The 14,722-nt window shown below is 43.8% G+C and overlaps 3 protein-coding genes across 5 annotated transcripts; all 3 read right to left on the bottom strand.

The window, feature by feature from the left end:
- Window positions 1–463: 463 nt before the first annotated feature.
- Window positions 464–1,066, bottom strand: LOC136357457 (uncharacterized). Its single transcript, XM_066312719.1, has one exon. It carries the CDS (start codon window positions 1,064–1,066, stop codon window positions 464–466), a length of 603 nt encoding a protein of 200 aa, XP_066168816.1.
- Window positions 1,067–7,486: 6,420 nt separating this feature from the next.
- LOC4343922 (probable calcium-binding protein CML13) lies at window positions 7,487–9,770 on the bottom strand. The gene is made up of 7 exons (NM_001422273.1): window positions 9,601–9,770; window positions 8,932–9,052; window positions 8,806–8,842; window positions 8,686–8,713; window positions 8,310–8,462; window positions 7,869–7,971; window positions 7,487–7,769 (listed from the first exon to the last, which is right to left on the bottom strand). Exons 1-7 carry the CDS (start codon window positions 9,601–9,603, stop codon window positions 7,705–7,707), a joined length of 510 nt encoding a protein of 169 aa, NP_001409202.1. The 5' UTR covers window positions 9,604–9,770; the 3' UTR covers window positions 7,487–7,704.
- A 1,174-nt stretch (window positions 9,771–10,944) lies between these two features.
- Window positions 10,945–14,239, bottom strand: LOC4343921 (uncharacterized). 3 transcript variants are annotated; one of them, NM_001422272.1, is made up of 6 exons: window positions 14,141–14,233; window positions 13,952–14,045; window positions 12,492–12,689; window positions 12,173–12,395; window positions 11,679–11,788; window positions 10,945–11,487 (listed from the first exon to the last, which is right to left on the bottom strand). In NM_001422272.1, the coding sequence occupies exons 2-6, from the start codon at window positions 14,003–14,005 to the stop codon at window positions 11,380–11,382; spliced, it is 693 nt and encodes a 230-aa protein (NP_001409201.1). In that variant the 5' UTR covers window positions 14,006–14,045; window positions 14,141–14,233; the 3' UTR covers window positions 10,945–11,379. The 3 variants fall into 3 exon arrangements, with proteins under 3 accessions (NP_001409201.1, XP_015646636.1, XP_066168092.1); XM_015791150.3 differs by having other exon boundaries at window positions 11,020–11,487; window positions 11,641–11,788; window positions 14,141–14,239; XM_066311995.1 differs by having other exon boundaries at window positions 11,020–11,487; window positions 11,679–11,779; window positions 14,141–14,239.
- Window positions 14,240–14,722: the final 483 nt, after the last annotated feature.

The raw sequence follows: 14,722 nt of genomic DNA, 5'->3' as shown, positions 1-14,722 counted from the left end.
AACGTGGGATAGCGTTGGACAGCGGATGATTAATATTGATTAATTATTACAACTGTTTACTTCTTTAAACTTCTGTTTATGAATGCTCGCTTTATGCAAATGAACCACTCTAGCTCTCCTTTGATAATTCCCTGCATCATACCCCTATTCCGGTATGACTTGCTGAGTATAGTGGGTAGTACTCAGTCTTGCTCTATTTTCCCCAACTCCAGAGTATGAGTATGTGTCGGATGGTGGTTTCTCCGAGGAGTAGGCTTCGTCCGTGCCGTCGAGGATGCCTGTGGAGTGGTGTTCCCGCTGCAGTTCAAGTCAAGGCTTAGCTCCTGTTATCTTTCGTTTTTCCGCTGCATTTATGTAAGACTTTTATGATGTTTGTAAGACGTGGATCTGAATGTCAACATTGTCGTTTGTGTACCCCGGCCAGTCCTGGACGGGGATTTTAATGCACATTCTGCTTGGAATTCTATTCGGGAATTTCTGGGCGTGACAGAACGGTGGGGCTCGGCCTATCGCCGGTGGCCTTTCCTTTGCGCGGGGCCCGCGTGGGCCCGTCTGCTGCAAGGACATGGCCCTCGTCATCGGAGCGGGCTGGTTTCCTTTTGCCTCTCCTATCTCGCCGCTTAGAGCGGGGGGCAGATTCGGGGGTAGCCGCAGCCGCCGCACTGGTGCCGGGAGAGTTCCAGGCCCATGCCTCCTCCTTCCGGGCCACCTTGTCCGCCAGCTCGAAGAGCTCGGCAGTGGTCTTGGGCTCCTTGGAGGCAATCTTCTCCAGCATGCGATTATGCCGCACGCCGTTCCGGAATGCATATACAACCGCGTGGGCTGGGATGCACGGAATAGTGTTGCCGACCTGACAGAAGCGCTGTATGTACGAACGGAGGGACTCATCATCCTTCCGCCGTACAGCGTGTAGGTCCGCCTCTTCCCCCGGGCGTGGATATGTACCCTGGAAGTTCGTAATGAACTGCTGGCACAGATCCTCCCAGGAGTGAATGGAGCTGGGGGGCTGGGTCATCAACCAGCCATGCGCCTGACCCTTGAGGGCCATGGGAAAGTAATTCGCCATGACCCGGTCGTCACCCCCTGCCGCCACGATAACCGTGGTGTAGATCTGGAGGAACTCGGAGGGATTGATGCTACCATCATACTTCTCCGTAAGGTTGGGGCGAAACTTCGGGGGCCACCGGACATTCCGGAGACTCACCACAAAGGCCCTACAACCCGTCCCCCCAGGGGTGAGTGTGGGGGGAGGGCCGCCTCGTGAAGAGGAGCGTGGCGCTCCAGATGAGGAGGCGCCTTCCCCGATACGGGCAGCTCGGCGCTCGTCTCGGCGTCGCTCGATGTTGATTCGAGCGTCCTGCGTCCCGTAGAGGCCGTCATGACGCCTCCGGCTTTCCGAGGCCCCTGACGATGTTAGAACCGTGGACCGCCTCGAGATCGTGGCCGATCGACAAGCCCTTCTCCTTGCCGACGAGGAGAGGGTGACCGAGGTACGCGACGTACCAGCGGCAGCGGATCGGCCACTCATGGCTAACTACCGCTGGGCAGTAGTGACCAGGTTGGCCACGTCGTCCAGCCAACGCTGAACAGGAGTCTCCGGCTCCGGGTTCACCGGGGGATGCCGCAGAAGGGCGCCTACTGCCTAAAGCGCGCCTTGGGGCGAACTGCCGTCTCCATAGTCGAGACGGCGGCGTGTCCCGGCACGTCGCGGCCTCCCTCCGCCAGGGGGCGGAGAGAGAGCCGAATCACCTGAACGAGTGAGATCCTCCCTCCGCGAAGGTTCGCGGCGGGGAGGAGTTGGAGAATCATGGCGACGGTCACGAGGACCTCGGCTCGCGCCGGAATCCCCACTCCCGGACGAGGTGGGAGTAAACGCCACCGCCTCCTCCTCTACTTCCAGGACCTTGACCATGGTCGGCTAAGGCCTAGAGAAAATTGGGACGGAAGAAAGCGACTTCCTCTCGGAATGCGCAACCGCCCCCTACCTGGCGTGCCAGCTGTCGAGGAGAGATCCTCAATAGCGGGGAATCGTGAGACCCCCCATTTGTGAGTTCGGCCGGGGGCGGAGGCTCATCTCTTGGAAATCACTCACTCGTCCCTAGGATCACCGGCAAGCTTGCACACAATCGGATTATACAGGTTCGGGCCGCTATGGAGCGTAACACCCTACTCCTGTGTTTGGGATTATGGATGAGTTTTACAAAGATTTCTTCACTCTAGAAAGCGTTCTCGCTCCCTCCCTCCTGGAGTTTAGGTTTTTTCTCCGCCTTTTCCTGTCTCAGTGGGCAGGGTCCTCATTTTATAGCTCAAGGGGATACCACATGCGCCGCCTCTACCTACCCTCTATCGGAGGGGATCCCACTCCACTTTTCATGTGCTTTAAACCGTGCTTTCTCCCGGAAGCTAAGCAACAACCGGCTCTCGAGTGAAACCAGGCGCCGCCCCCCGCCTGACACGGGGGACAGCCCTGTCATTCCCTCATAAATGAACGATGACCTGTGATAGCCCTTCCTCGAGTGACGCTCGGACGTGACGGGTCATACCCACCCCCACTCCGCCGGGTACAAAGGCGACGTGAGAACATGGTTGCTGTATCCGTGGGATGTGACGGTGTCAGGCCGGTCACACACCGGTCACATCCGTTGGACAGAGGTTAGCTAGGCGCGCCGCACGTCTGCCCTTAACGCATTAAATGCGGTGAGGGACAGTTGGGGCGTCGCACATTTATGGCTGTTCAGCCTGTGCTCCCGCTCTTTCCCTTCGCCGTGTGGCTGCCGGGTGAGGGCCTCGGGACGAAGCCGCGGGATAGCCCGAGGGGATGACGCCATGCCCCGAGCCCCCCCAACCCTCGCGGCTTCCACGACTCGCGTGACGCGCGAATGGGGCTAACTTGCAGAGTCACGTGGCCGGAGGGAAAGTAATTCCCCTCTACTTCACATACCCCCGGGTCCATATCTCCGACAGAGGCCATCGTCCAGAGACCATCCCATCCTAGGTTGCTATATTCTAGGATGGAGGTAGTAGTTAATACGAATCTGAGTAGGGAGCCTGTCCAGATTTAGGGTCTGTTCAAATTGGTGCCAAAATGAACCTTATCAAAATTTGACAAAATTTCATACACATTGTCAAAAAAAATGGTAGGATTGGCGTAATAATGTTATCAAAATTCTATACACATTGCCAATATTTGATAACAAACTAAATGCATCCACAAATTGTCAATTTTACCGAATAATAGTACGGTTGAAAATGTCATCAATCTGAACATGCCCTTATAGTACTAGAAAATGTCTCATTCATCCAAAATCCCTTATATTTTGGAATGGCGGGAGTAGTATTTCTCTCAGAGAAGAATATAAATGTCTTACTATAAGATATTTTTGATTGCTTAGTTTTTCTTGGTTAATTAGTTGTAGTTCAACCAATAAGACACTTTACCTCTTAGCGGTTCGAAACCCGAGGTTGAAAAATAAAAATTAGACAAAAAAAACTCTAAATTAATTATAAAACCAAGTTCTAAAATTCACAATAAAATTGATGTAGCTGAAACAAGCCGCATTGGATGTCGATCATCCAAGCAAATAAGGATACAAATCACAATACAAACAACCACAAGGTTTGGAATGCAAATACATGCCTACTATGGTCCCATGCATAGTTAATTTTCACGTTAAGTGGGTGGACACATTAATTACCGTTTAATAATTTTCCTAAAGTAGAGGGATCCTGAAGTGGAACAACAAAGGTAAAAAAGAAAAGATTCCAATAACTAGGCCACCTCGACATCGACTCGCAGCAGCGCAGACACGCTCATGTGCAGCACAGCACGAAGCACATCCGCCGTCCGTTCCCGCTAAGATCAAGAAACGGACGGCTCTCGTGCGACGGCGGGTCAGGGGACCCGGCGAGAGTGATGGTTTTGGGCGTGAGCCGCTGGACCTTTTCGGAGGTGGCAGTTTGTACGCAAAGCACACATCACTCCGAGTACACATACACTCCCCTGCATTAGTGCTCCCTTTCGTCTTATTTTAAGTGCAGTGGTGGGTTTCTATGTCCAATATTGAACCGTCCGTTTTATTTAAAAAAAAATTGTGATTAGTATTTTTATGGTTATTAGATGATAAAAATATCAATAGTACTTTATGCATGATTTTTTTTATTTTTTTACAAATTTTTTAAATAAGATGAATAGTTAAATGTTACCCATAACTATATTTAAAATGGGACGGAAGTAGCAGAACGGAATAGTAGATACATATATCCAGCTAGATTTCCCAGATAATAGAAGAGTAGTACATCTACGTCCTCTAGCATATAAAGAGGCACACAAGCAACAAAATACTCCAGCCAGATGGAAAAAAAATTACACCACACGTACTTAATTAGCTAGTACTAGTACTGTCTAAGTTGATGGGTCAAACTATCTTTTCAATAGCATTTTAGGGGTATGACAACTCAAGAAAATGTGAAGGCCTTAAAACAGGCGCACAATCAAAAACGTCATAGACTTGATCTATTTTTGCAGGTTTGCAAGATCAAGAGGAAAGCAAATAGGATTGCTCATGCTTTAGCTCAAATGGCTATGAGGTCTAGATTATGTGAGGAGTGGAAGCTGTATGCTCCTGTAGGAATCTCAGGCTTGATAAATCAAAGAATGTAATCCTCTTTTTCGTAATCAACAAAATTCCCTCTTTGAAGGTAAAAAAACGTCATAGACTTCTTTAAAAATAAACACAAATACAACTTCTTGTGTTATCATACGGTTTCAACTATTAGAGAACGATCGGTATCGGGCCACTTATTTGTGGGAATTACTCACGCCTTAGATTAAACGCCCTACTTTAATTTATTTGAACCATACCTATTAATATTACTAATTAGAAAAAATTGGAACCATGCCATTATAATTTTGCAAAATTTCAAATTGTAGTCAACAAACGAACTCAGCCTTACTATACACAAAAGATTGGTGAGCGAGATTTTCCTTTTTTTGCCACATTTCCTCTAGAATAGTTTGGATTTTTACTGATACTGATTACTCAATCATGCAGATGTGGATGCAGACTATAAACAGTGTCATTACAATCCGACGAGCATGATTTTTGTCGCCATACAAAACGAGCGACTCTCAAACCAGACCCTATCGCTCCAACGCAACATCATCATGGAGCCTGTTTAACTTAGACGCTGGGTCGAAAAATGCGACCAGGACGTATGAAAACTCTACAATTTTTTATCTTTAAACATGTGCACAGTCATAGATCATTATACTTCAAAGAAACTATTCCCTCTGTTCCATATTAAACACGGTTATGGTTTCAGTGCCAATGTTTGATTCAAATGAAATAGGGTACATGTTTTATCTTTTATACTGTATAGGTTATCATTATTAAGTTATGCGAGGAGCCCAGCCATCTAACAACTTTCTCAGATTAGTAACCACATAGAGATACTGAGTAAGAGTAAGGGGCCTCATCGGTCATCCAAAAGCGGGTTATAAGCCATAACGGTTTATTAACAGAAAAATATGTGTAAAACTTTTATACAAGTGTTTTTGACGACTTAAAAACTAATGTTGAAAAAAACTGCATTAAAAATATATATCAAAACCAACTTCAAAATTAAAATTCAAAATTCAAATTTAATTTAGCTTATTAATTCTCTTAAGGACAACCGGTAGGGCTATAAGATTTTTTTCCCATCACATTTTGCCTAGAACACCGTAGACACATAGTAGCATCATCTGAACTGGTAGTGTACTACTCCCTCCGTCTCATAATATAAGAGATTTTGAGTTTTTGTTTGTACTGTTTGACCACTCGTCTTATTCAAAAAATTTATGTAAATATAAAAAATAAAAAATTGTGCTTAAAGTACTTTGGATAATAAAGTAAGTCAAAAATAATAATAATTTCAAAATTTTTTAATAAGATGAGTGGTCAAACAGTACACATAAAAACTCAAAATCCATTATATTATGGAACTGAGAGAGTAGTAGTAGTACTATCTCAAATCTCCTCAATCATGCAGACCTGGCGCAGGCCGTAGACAGACAGAGACAGTATCATCATTACGATCTGATGAGCACGTTTTTGTCATCACACGAGAAAAATTGACACTCTCAAACCAGCCGCGCTCTCCGACTCCACGTCGTCGGAGCCTGGCCGAAACAGGCCAAGCGCGAATACAGTTTTGGGCGGAAAACCCGTGGCGACGCCGCCTCACTACGCGTGGACCGCCGTAAAGCGGACACGCCGACGACGAGGAGGTCGCGCGGTGGTAACCGTGCGCGCGAGGCGGGCATCACGCGCGGATGCACGCGGTGCGTGTGGAAACTGGAAAAGCGTTTTTGTTTTGGAATCTAGAGGCGCGGGCTGCGCGGATCGATGGATGGATGTGGCGACCAGGGTACATTATTAATAAAATTTGATCGGTTCTCGATAAATTGTGACTAAATATACTGTTTAACCTTCGAAATTCCAATCGAAACTTAATTCCGAGCCGTGTCAAAACGTCGAAATTTCGTGGAATTTGACCGGTTTTGATCGGAATTGTGAATCCTGGTGGCGACGGCAGCGTGCAGACACAAAGAAAGACGGTGGCGCTCGATGCTGCATGGTGTGGTCCAAGGAGAAAAGAGGACAGTGGACAGTAGTGTACTGTGGGGGTCTGTGGCCTGAGACAAGCTGCAGAGAAAAAGAAAAAAGGGAGTGACTGTAGTACTGGACTGTGGTGACTTCTACTGCTGTCGGGGAGTAGACAGGCCGGTAAACAAACAGCCAATGGAGACAGAGGTAGTTGGAATGGCAGGTGTGAGAAGATAAAGAGTAGGGTAACCAGTAACCTCCATTTAGCATCAGAAATGCCTCATGGGCTCATGGCCCAGAGAGCCTGTGGAGGATCAACGGTTGGCTACCAAACACACCGATCAGGGTGGCATCACTACTCCCTCCGTTCTAAAATATAAGGCACAACCACCCTTAATCCAAAAATCAAGAAATAATTATTATCACCTCCTAATTTGTATCACCCTAATAAATAAAATACATGTACTCAATAGAATTAGAGATCTTAAGGGTGGAGGATTTAAAAAAAAATCATAATTTAATGGAAAAGAGGTACTAATTAATTGCATGCATGCATACACGTCTTATATTATGGAACATCTGAAAAAAAAGTAGTTGTGCCTTATATTATGGAACGGAGATCACCACCACTGGTTTGTTGTTGCCGTCATTAATCATCACCACGGTAACAATATTTTGGAACGGAGGGACCAACCGTGAATCCATAGCCTTCACTTTAGGTACAAGATGGCCATTATGTCATGTCCGAGCTTCAGAAAGCAACATAATCTTCACTCTAGGTACAAGATGGCCATTATGTCATGTCCGACCTTCAGAAAGCATGCTGCCAAATTTCAGTCCATTCCAACATGTTATCACCAGACAAACATGGACCATTCGAGTCGATGTAAAAAATCTCATGCTCGCAATCACAATCAAGATCTATTGTAGGTGATAGTGCCGTCGAATAGAAAACATGTGCATAAATATGTTACCATAGTTAAAGTACACAGTACACAGCATGGTTGTTCTTGTTCAGAGTAAACTACAGCGGTAAATACATTAGGGAGAGACACGGTGGTGGTCATAAAACAACTGCACAAGATCATACACTCGCTGCACCATCCTGTCCATCCATCTAGTAACCATATCCAGTCCTCCTCATCATCCTAATGAACTCATCAAAATCTATCTCACCATCACCTGAAGACAGAACAGGAATGAAATTAAATAGCTTGCTACTTCAGTTGGACAAATAGCACAAAAAAAATAAGTTCTTTCAAGCTCCAAGAAACAGCTAACCATTTCGATCTGCCTCTTGCACCATTTCTTGAATCTCTTGATAAGTGAAGTTTTCACCTAATTCCTTGGCAATTCGCTGAATATCAACATCTGATATCTTCCCCTGCATGAGTTATGATAATACTCTTCAGAACGATACTTTGTCAGATCATGGCAGCGTTATAAATACAAGCATGTCCTTTCATATAGCGAACCCCATTACAAACTTAGAGAATATATATTAAGTAAAACTTCAATGTCTAGAACTAAGAAAAAATGTGCATGATGCTGATCTAATATAATTATAAATAAGAGAGCACTTGGTTGATTGTCTACTAATACAAAACTGACCTTTTCACAATATAAAAAAGTTTTGGTCAATCAATTGATATTCTAGCACAATAACAACTTAACAAGAAAAGAGATGCTGTACTAAAGGGTGAAAAGAGAGAAAAACTTTACATTTTTATCTTGGTCGATAATACTGAATGCTTTCGTAAGTTCTTCTTTACTGTCTCTCTCTCCAATCTTAGCAGTCATCATATGCTCAAACTCCTCATAATCTATGGATCCACTACCATCTTTGTCCACATCAGCAATCATCTGGTTAATTTGCTGCATTACCCAGAAAGAAAGAGGCTGATCAGTAAGAAGGATTTCCTCCATATATGGTCATGGGCACAAATTACTATAACTATACAGGTAAAGAGCAACCGCCATACACTACACTAGTACACTGCAGATCACGTAGGGGGGAATCAGAAAATACAAAAGAAGAAGAAGAAGAAGAAGAAGAAGAAGAAGAAGGCATTAGTAAGTGGAGAAAGAGGAAATATACTTCTTCTGTCATCTCAAATCCCAAGGCTCTGTAAATAAAAGCAACAATTTCAGAGGCATCATCACCATTAACAAACTGAAGAAAACAGGGTAGAAATAACAATGCCGATGAATTTCCTACCTCATGGCAACATTCAACTCTTTGGCATCAATGGTTCCTGGGAGATAAGCATGATTAGGACAACATATGATCAGCGTGAGTATTGTAACAGAAATAAGCAAAAACACAACCAAACAAATGCAGTACCAGAGTTATCTGTGTCGAACAGATCAAACGCCTCCTTTATTTCCTGCCTCTTCTGCTTCGTCAATCCATGAGGGCGAGCTCCTCTAGGCCTCTCCCTCCTGGTCTGTCCCTTGACAGTAGACTACAAACCCACATTGAGTTAGCAAATCAGCGCTGGGCGATCATTAGTTTGAAATAATCAGGAATCTACAATTTCTTGTTATGAATCATCCCAGTAAAATAGGATATCAGCTAGGAAAAATGATCACGCACGACCCTAAAAAATCACTGTGTTACATAACCACTGAATCTACAGAGATAATTAGCACATCATTTCAAACAGCAAAATGTCGCCTAATGGGTACGTCGAATTCCATCGCTGGATCCTCTCACCCTAACAAAGCCCACAAAATTTCACCGCCCTAACCACCATATCCACCCGATGCCGCGACAGATCTACCTAAGCTAGGGCTTCCACCTCACCCCCACGCCCCGTCTCCGAGTTCGAGCTCCAATCCCTAACCCTCACCGCCCCCACGGAACGAAAGCGCAGGGATTCACCTTCTCCCCCGTGGTCTCCATCTCCCCCAAAGAGGCCAGAGACGAACCCTACGTCGACGGATCCTGGAACCAGAAAAGGAAAAACGCGCTCTCGCGCAGGGAGACGGAGAGGGACGGAGTGAGATGTACCATGTTGGAGAGATCCGGGGTCGCGGGAGACCGGCGGGATGGTTGCGCGCGTCGCCGATCTCGTCGGCTTCTCCTCCGGCGGCGGCGCCGGCGACGAGCGGGGGAGCGGTGGCGTTGCAGAGCGCGTGGAAGAAAACAACGGCAGAGAGAGCTGTGTGGCCGTGTCCTATGCGCTTCCTTGTTAAAAAAAAAAGATAAATAAAATTAGGCTGGGCCGGGATGGGCCGGCCGGGCCGGATACAGAAAAGAATATAGGCCTCCCTTCGCTTGGCAAAGGAATTTCGAATTTTTTTTTTTGGGGTAGGAATTAAACTACTCCCCATCAAACTTCTGAAATTTCATTGACTGATTTTATAATAGAATAGTAAAATTATAAAGTCTAATAAGTCTATGATGTTATGGTAGCATTTTTCAAGGCGAATCTTGTATATGTTTGTTTTGTTTTAAAACTAGTCATCTAAGAAATTAAAGATGATCAGAATTAGGGTGTGTTCGCCATGAGGTGTTCCCAACCAGAATAAACACGGAAAACGGAGCGGTCCATTAGCGTGTGAATAATTAAGTATTAGCTATTTTTTCAAAAAAAGATTAATTTAATTTTTGAAGCAACTTTCGTATAGAAACTTTTTGTAAAAAACACACCGTTAGCAGTTTGAAAAGCATGCGCGCGGAAAACGAGGGAAAGGGGATGGGAAGGGTGTGCCAAACATAGCCTTAGAGCAAGTTTAATAGTATAGCCAACTATTAGCTCCAATCATTTATAGCAAATGTAATAGCCAATTTATGCAATAGTTGCTTACTATACTATTAATACCTGGTTCTACCTGTCATACACACAGTATGTTTTGGAGTCCGTGCTGCAACTGGCTACAGATATGTAGCCCGCTGCTCTTCTCTTTCTTCCTTTATCTCTTTAAAATATATTTATAGCTGGCTTATAGCCTGCTATTGTACCTGCTCTTACAAAGGTTTGATCATCTTGCTTTAAACGAGATATACTCTTTTTTTTTAAGGTTAACGAGACATACTTTTGACAAAAGGTTGGGGGGGGGGGGGGGGTAAATTATGTGAAATTTCTGGGTTTCAAAGGATCCTTCAACCACAGGCAGGACGCAGCTTACACAAATACACAGCAATCCAATGGAGCATACCGTCACCGAGAATTTCATTTCTGACCCGTGACAAATTCGGGTCTGTTTTGGAAAGCTTCTGACGACTACAACTTTTTCTATAATCTTTAGATGTTAGAAGCTCCCCCAAACAGTTGAAATTTTCATCCAGATTCTAAAAATATGTGGTTGTACAATTTAGATAATAGTAAGTCAAGAGCCCAAAAAACCCAATTTTTTCATATTCTCACCAGTTGATTCTCATAATAAAGCTCTCCTAAACAGGGCCTTAGATACGGTTCTCAAGCAATTGCAAAAACCATGCAAACCTCCTGGCAATCACGGTCGCACATCTTTCTGAACTCTGAAGCTAAGTCACACTTTCACAGTCGGGTGCACCAAACAAGCTGGTTTATGCTGGTTGCACTCCACACCAAACAAAACTTTTCTAGACCCAAACAGAACACTTTGGTTCCCTACTAACCATTATCAAGAGCTGGAAAAGCTACACTCTAAAAAAACACTTTATCTTACAAAGTGGATAGTTTTAAGTCTAACCAACCTTACAAGCTTGCACTAAGTGAATTCTCCTCTACGATCTAGATGTCATGGTGATTTAAAGTTACTGAGTGTTGTTAGTCAGGCTTGAAGAACACTTCGTGGATGGGCATTATCCTTGTGGCTCGTGACCTTTAGCATCCGCTTCCATTGAGTTGTCATGGATATCTGCATCCTTTTCTCTTGCTTCCTGTAACTCTGCCTTCACAAATGGAACCACCTACGAGGCCATGCAATGTCAAAAGGTTAGAAACGAAGTCACAAAGTATGAAGAAAACATAACACAATTAAGGGGTGTTTGGATAAGGGGATCCGAGAAAGTTTAGTATTTAGTTCAAATTGTAGCTAAACCCAAAAAATTTCAAGAAACTACCCTTATCCATACAGGCCCTCAAAGGTACCCTTCATTACTTGATCGTCCATCGTATTAGCAGTAGACTTCAGTCGCTTTTTGCTGCATCGTCCATTTGGTTCTCCACTTCCTTTTGTCTCCTCATCAATGAAGTTTTGATCTGAACCCTCTACGGAAATGCATGAGTAGTTCTCTTGTAAAAATCTGGCCATGTCACTCATGTAAATGAAACAGACTAACTTTTGGCACTCATAATCTATTACAGAAAATTAAAAAACATGACGCTCTTTTGATGAACAATTCCCGTAGGTGTGCTGTAATGTACTATGAGACAGGTACGGAGGGCATGCAAACAAAAGATGTGCATTCAATAAAGAACCTTTCCCCGTTCATTGTTTTAAATGATACAAATCAGACAAACATGCCATTTCTCCACAGGGAAACACATATTTGATGAAATTGGAACTGCTGCTTTTGTGAAAAATTTAATGGACATTTTTGCTACACTTTTTGAAAAAAAAAAGGAAACTGACATCCTGTAGATATCACCTACCTGCACTCCTAGAAGGGGAATGTCTGTTCTTGCCTAAATGGCACGTGGAAGATTGTCCAGAGCTTGTTGCCCTTGCATAGCACTCTTGAATCAGCCTGGTACTTGATGCATTATCATCTGAAAAACACACTTTTACGTCATCTTGATTTTCAGAAGGTGATCTGACATGTTCAATCTTTATCCAAGATTCAGCTCTGTCAACTTCATCTACATCCATATGTTCCTGCCATATCATTTGAATTTAAGAGGTTAATTTGATTGTTACAACTAGACACTTCATTGCATGCGAAGAAACGAGGAAACATGCATTTGCCTCTACCTGCTCAGCCTCCACATTTTTAACATGTCCCTTCGATGATAGTTCATGTATACAAGCACCTGGAGAGTGATTAAACAGTTCCTTGAAACTGTATTTACTGTCATGTAATTGGCTTACAAATGATTCTTCCAATAAACTAAGATAGAGCATGTGTTTTTCATTTGTCCATCCAACAGAAGTGCATACCACCAGAACATCCTGGCAAGTGAAAGAAATAACTTCATGAATCGTCATAGGAACTCCATATAAATTAATAATGCAAACATTATCTTAAAAAAATAATGCAAACACCATCCAAATTCCAAAATCAGAGGTTTGTTCATTTATAGATGGTTGAAGAACAAGATATGATTCACTCAATTAAGCATACATTCAGAACGAATTATGACATTAGAAGATGCACCAAAATAATCAGCCATCAGTGGTAGAACGAATAACCTAAGGAAGATGAATTATAATTCAGATTTTTCTTATTCATTGACTGGAAAGAACAAAAAGCTTTCAGCACATCAAGATTACATTATATTGTATACTCAATCATGGAAGAGAAATACTCCTAATTCCATATCATATAAACCTTCTAAAGAAAGATTCTTAGGAGAAATGCTCCAACTGGTCATTCCGCTTAACTAAGAAAACATCATGCTTAAGTTCCATGACCAAAATCCAAAATGAATCATCTGGAGCAACAAGTTAACTTTGATGCTCAAGCATTGACCTGTACCGCCGTGTTCTACACAAGCTCGCTGCTGTCAGGCACTCCTTTTTTCCCCTTGCATCCACAGATCGTTATATGCTTTACAGCCTTCCGTTGCACAATCGGCCCACCCTCAAATTCCACCTTTCTCACATTCTTCTGTCCAATTTCTTCATTTCTCGCAGACGATAAAAAAAAGAATGACGAAATGACCATCTATATTAGCATCTAGCGCAGGGCTGGTCCTGCACGTCTGGAGGCCCAGGGCGAGACAAAAATCTAAGGCCTTATATAATGTACAATAATTTTCTTGAAACTGTAAATATACCTTTGTTTGACTTGTGGATCATGAAACACAACCTACTACATGCTGACTTACGGATTGATACTGTAAAAAAAATGAATAATAGGGAGCAAAATCACTTGGTTCTTGCTGATCTTGTATAAACAGAAATACCATAAATTAAAGAACTCATGGAAGCCGTGAGAGAGCTAGATATTGCTGACTAGCTAGAGAAATTAATTGCCGTGAGAGAGCTCTTGCCTTGAACAATTCGCAGGGATTCAATTCTAGCGCAGCAGCTCCTTCTAGTTCTAACTCAAATTCAAAAGCTACCCTACCAGAAAAATCACCTAGCTCATTCACACCACCAAAACTAACAGCTTAAATCGCCCTCCACCCACATCACAAAAACAAACACAAAAATCTCGCGCAAAAAGGGAGAAAAAAAGGGGCATGAAGAAGAGAGAGAGAAAAAATTACCGGCAGATGCACTAGCTCCCGTAGATCCGCCACCGCCAACCCCTCCTCCATCATCTCCCCTCCAAGTCCCCCACCACAAACACAACAAATTCACCTGCAACCAAAAAAAAAAATCGCCCCCAACACCAACCGCATCAGCATCCCGCGCAAACACACGAACACACAACGAGAGGCGGCAGCACTCTATACCTGAGACGAGAGAGATAGGCCGAGGAAGAGAAGCCGCAAACCCTAGCTCCGCCGCCTCGTCGTCGAAATGGAATGCGCGTGGCGGTCGTGCCCGGCGGCGACGGGGAAGAGGAAGGGGAGCTCTTTTATCCGCCGTGGCGTCGCTTTTCCACGTGGCCACGGTGGACGACGCTTGGGGCGAGTAAAAATTATCTCTCTCGGAGGACAGTGGCGTGCGGCGTTGCGGGATCCTCTCTGCACACCTAGCCTGTGGTTTTTCGGGGGTGTTTTAAGATCGGGGTGTAAAGTGTGGCGTATCACATCGGGTGTATTATATAGCGTGTCACATGGAGTGTTCGGACACTAATAAAAAAACTAATTACAGTATCAGTCAATAAACGGTGAGATGAATTTATTAAGTCTAATTAATCCGTCATTAGCACATGTTTACTGTAGCATCACATTGTCAAATCATGGGGCAATTAGGCTTAAAAGATTCATAAATTAGTCACAATCTATATAATTAGTTATTTTTTAGCCTATATTTAACCCTTCATGTATGTGTTCAAACGTTCGATATGAAATAGTGTAAAATTTTAGGAT

The sequence above is a fragment of the Oryza sativa genome, chromosome 7 (genome assembly GCF_034140825.1).
Source record: "Oryza sativa Japonica Group chromosome 7, ASM3414082v1".
Lineage (NCBI taxonomy): Eukaryota > Viridiplantae > Streptophyta > Magnoliopsida > Poales > Poaceae > Oryza > Oryza sativa.
This window is presented reverse-complemented; position numbering and strand designations above follow the sequence as displayed.

Excerpts from the sequence above, each read along its gene's own strand:
- LOC4343921 (NM_001422272.1), bottom strand. The coding sequence starts at position 14,005 with ATGATGGAGGAGGGGTTGGCGGTGGCGGATCTACGGGAGCTAGTGCAT. Across the intron at positions 12,690-13,951 it reads GGGAGCTAGTGCATCTGCCG|GATGTTCTGGTGGTATGCAC; the intron begins GTAATTTTTTCT and ends TTCACTTGCCAG. Across the intron at positions 11,789-12,172 it reads TTCCCCTTCTAGGAGTGCAG|AGGGTTCAGATCAAAACTTC; the intron begins GTAGGTGATATC and ends GCATTTCCGTAG.
- LOC136357457 (XM_066312719.1), bottom strand. The coding sequence starts at position 1,066 with ATGGCGAATTACTTTCCCATGGCCCTCAAGGGTCAGGCGCATGGCTGG.
- LOC4343922 (NM_001422273.1), bottom strand. Across the intron at positions 8,714-8,805 it reads GAGTTGAATGTTGCCATGAG|AGCCTTGGGATTTGAGATGA; the intron begins GTAGGAAATTCA and ends TTTTATTTACAG. Across the intron at positions 7,770-7,868 it reads GCAAGAGGCAGATCGAAATG|GTGATGGTGAGATAGATTTT; the intron begins GTTAGCTGTTTC and ends TTCTGTCTTCAG.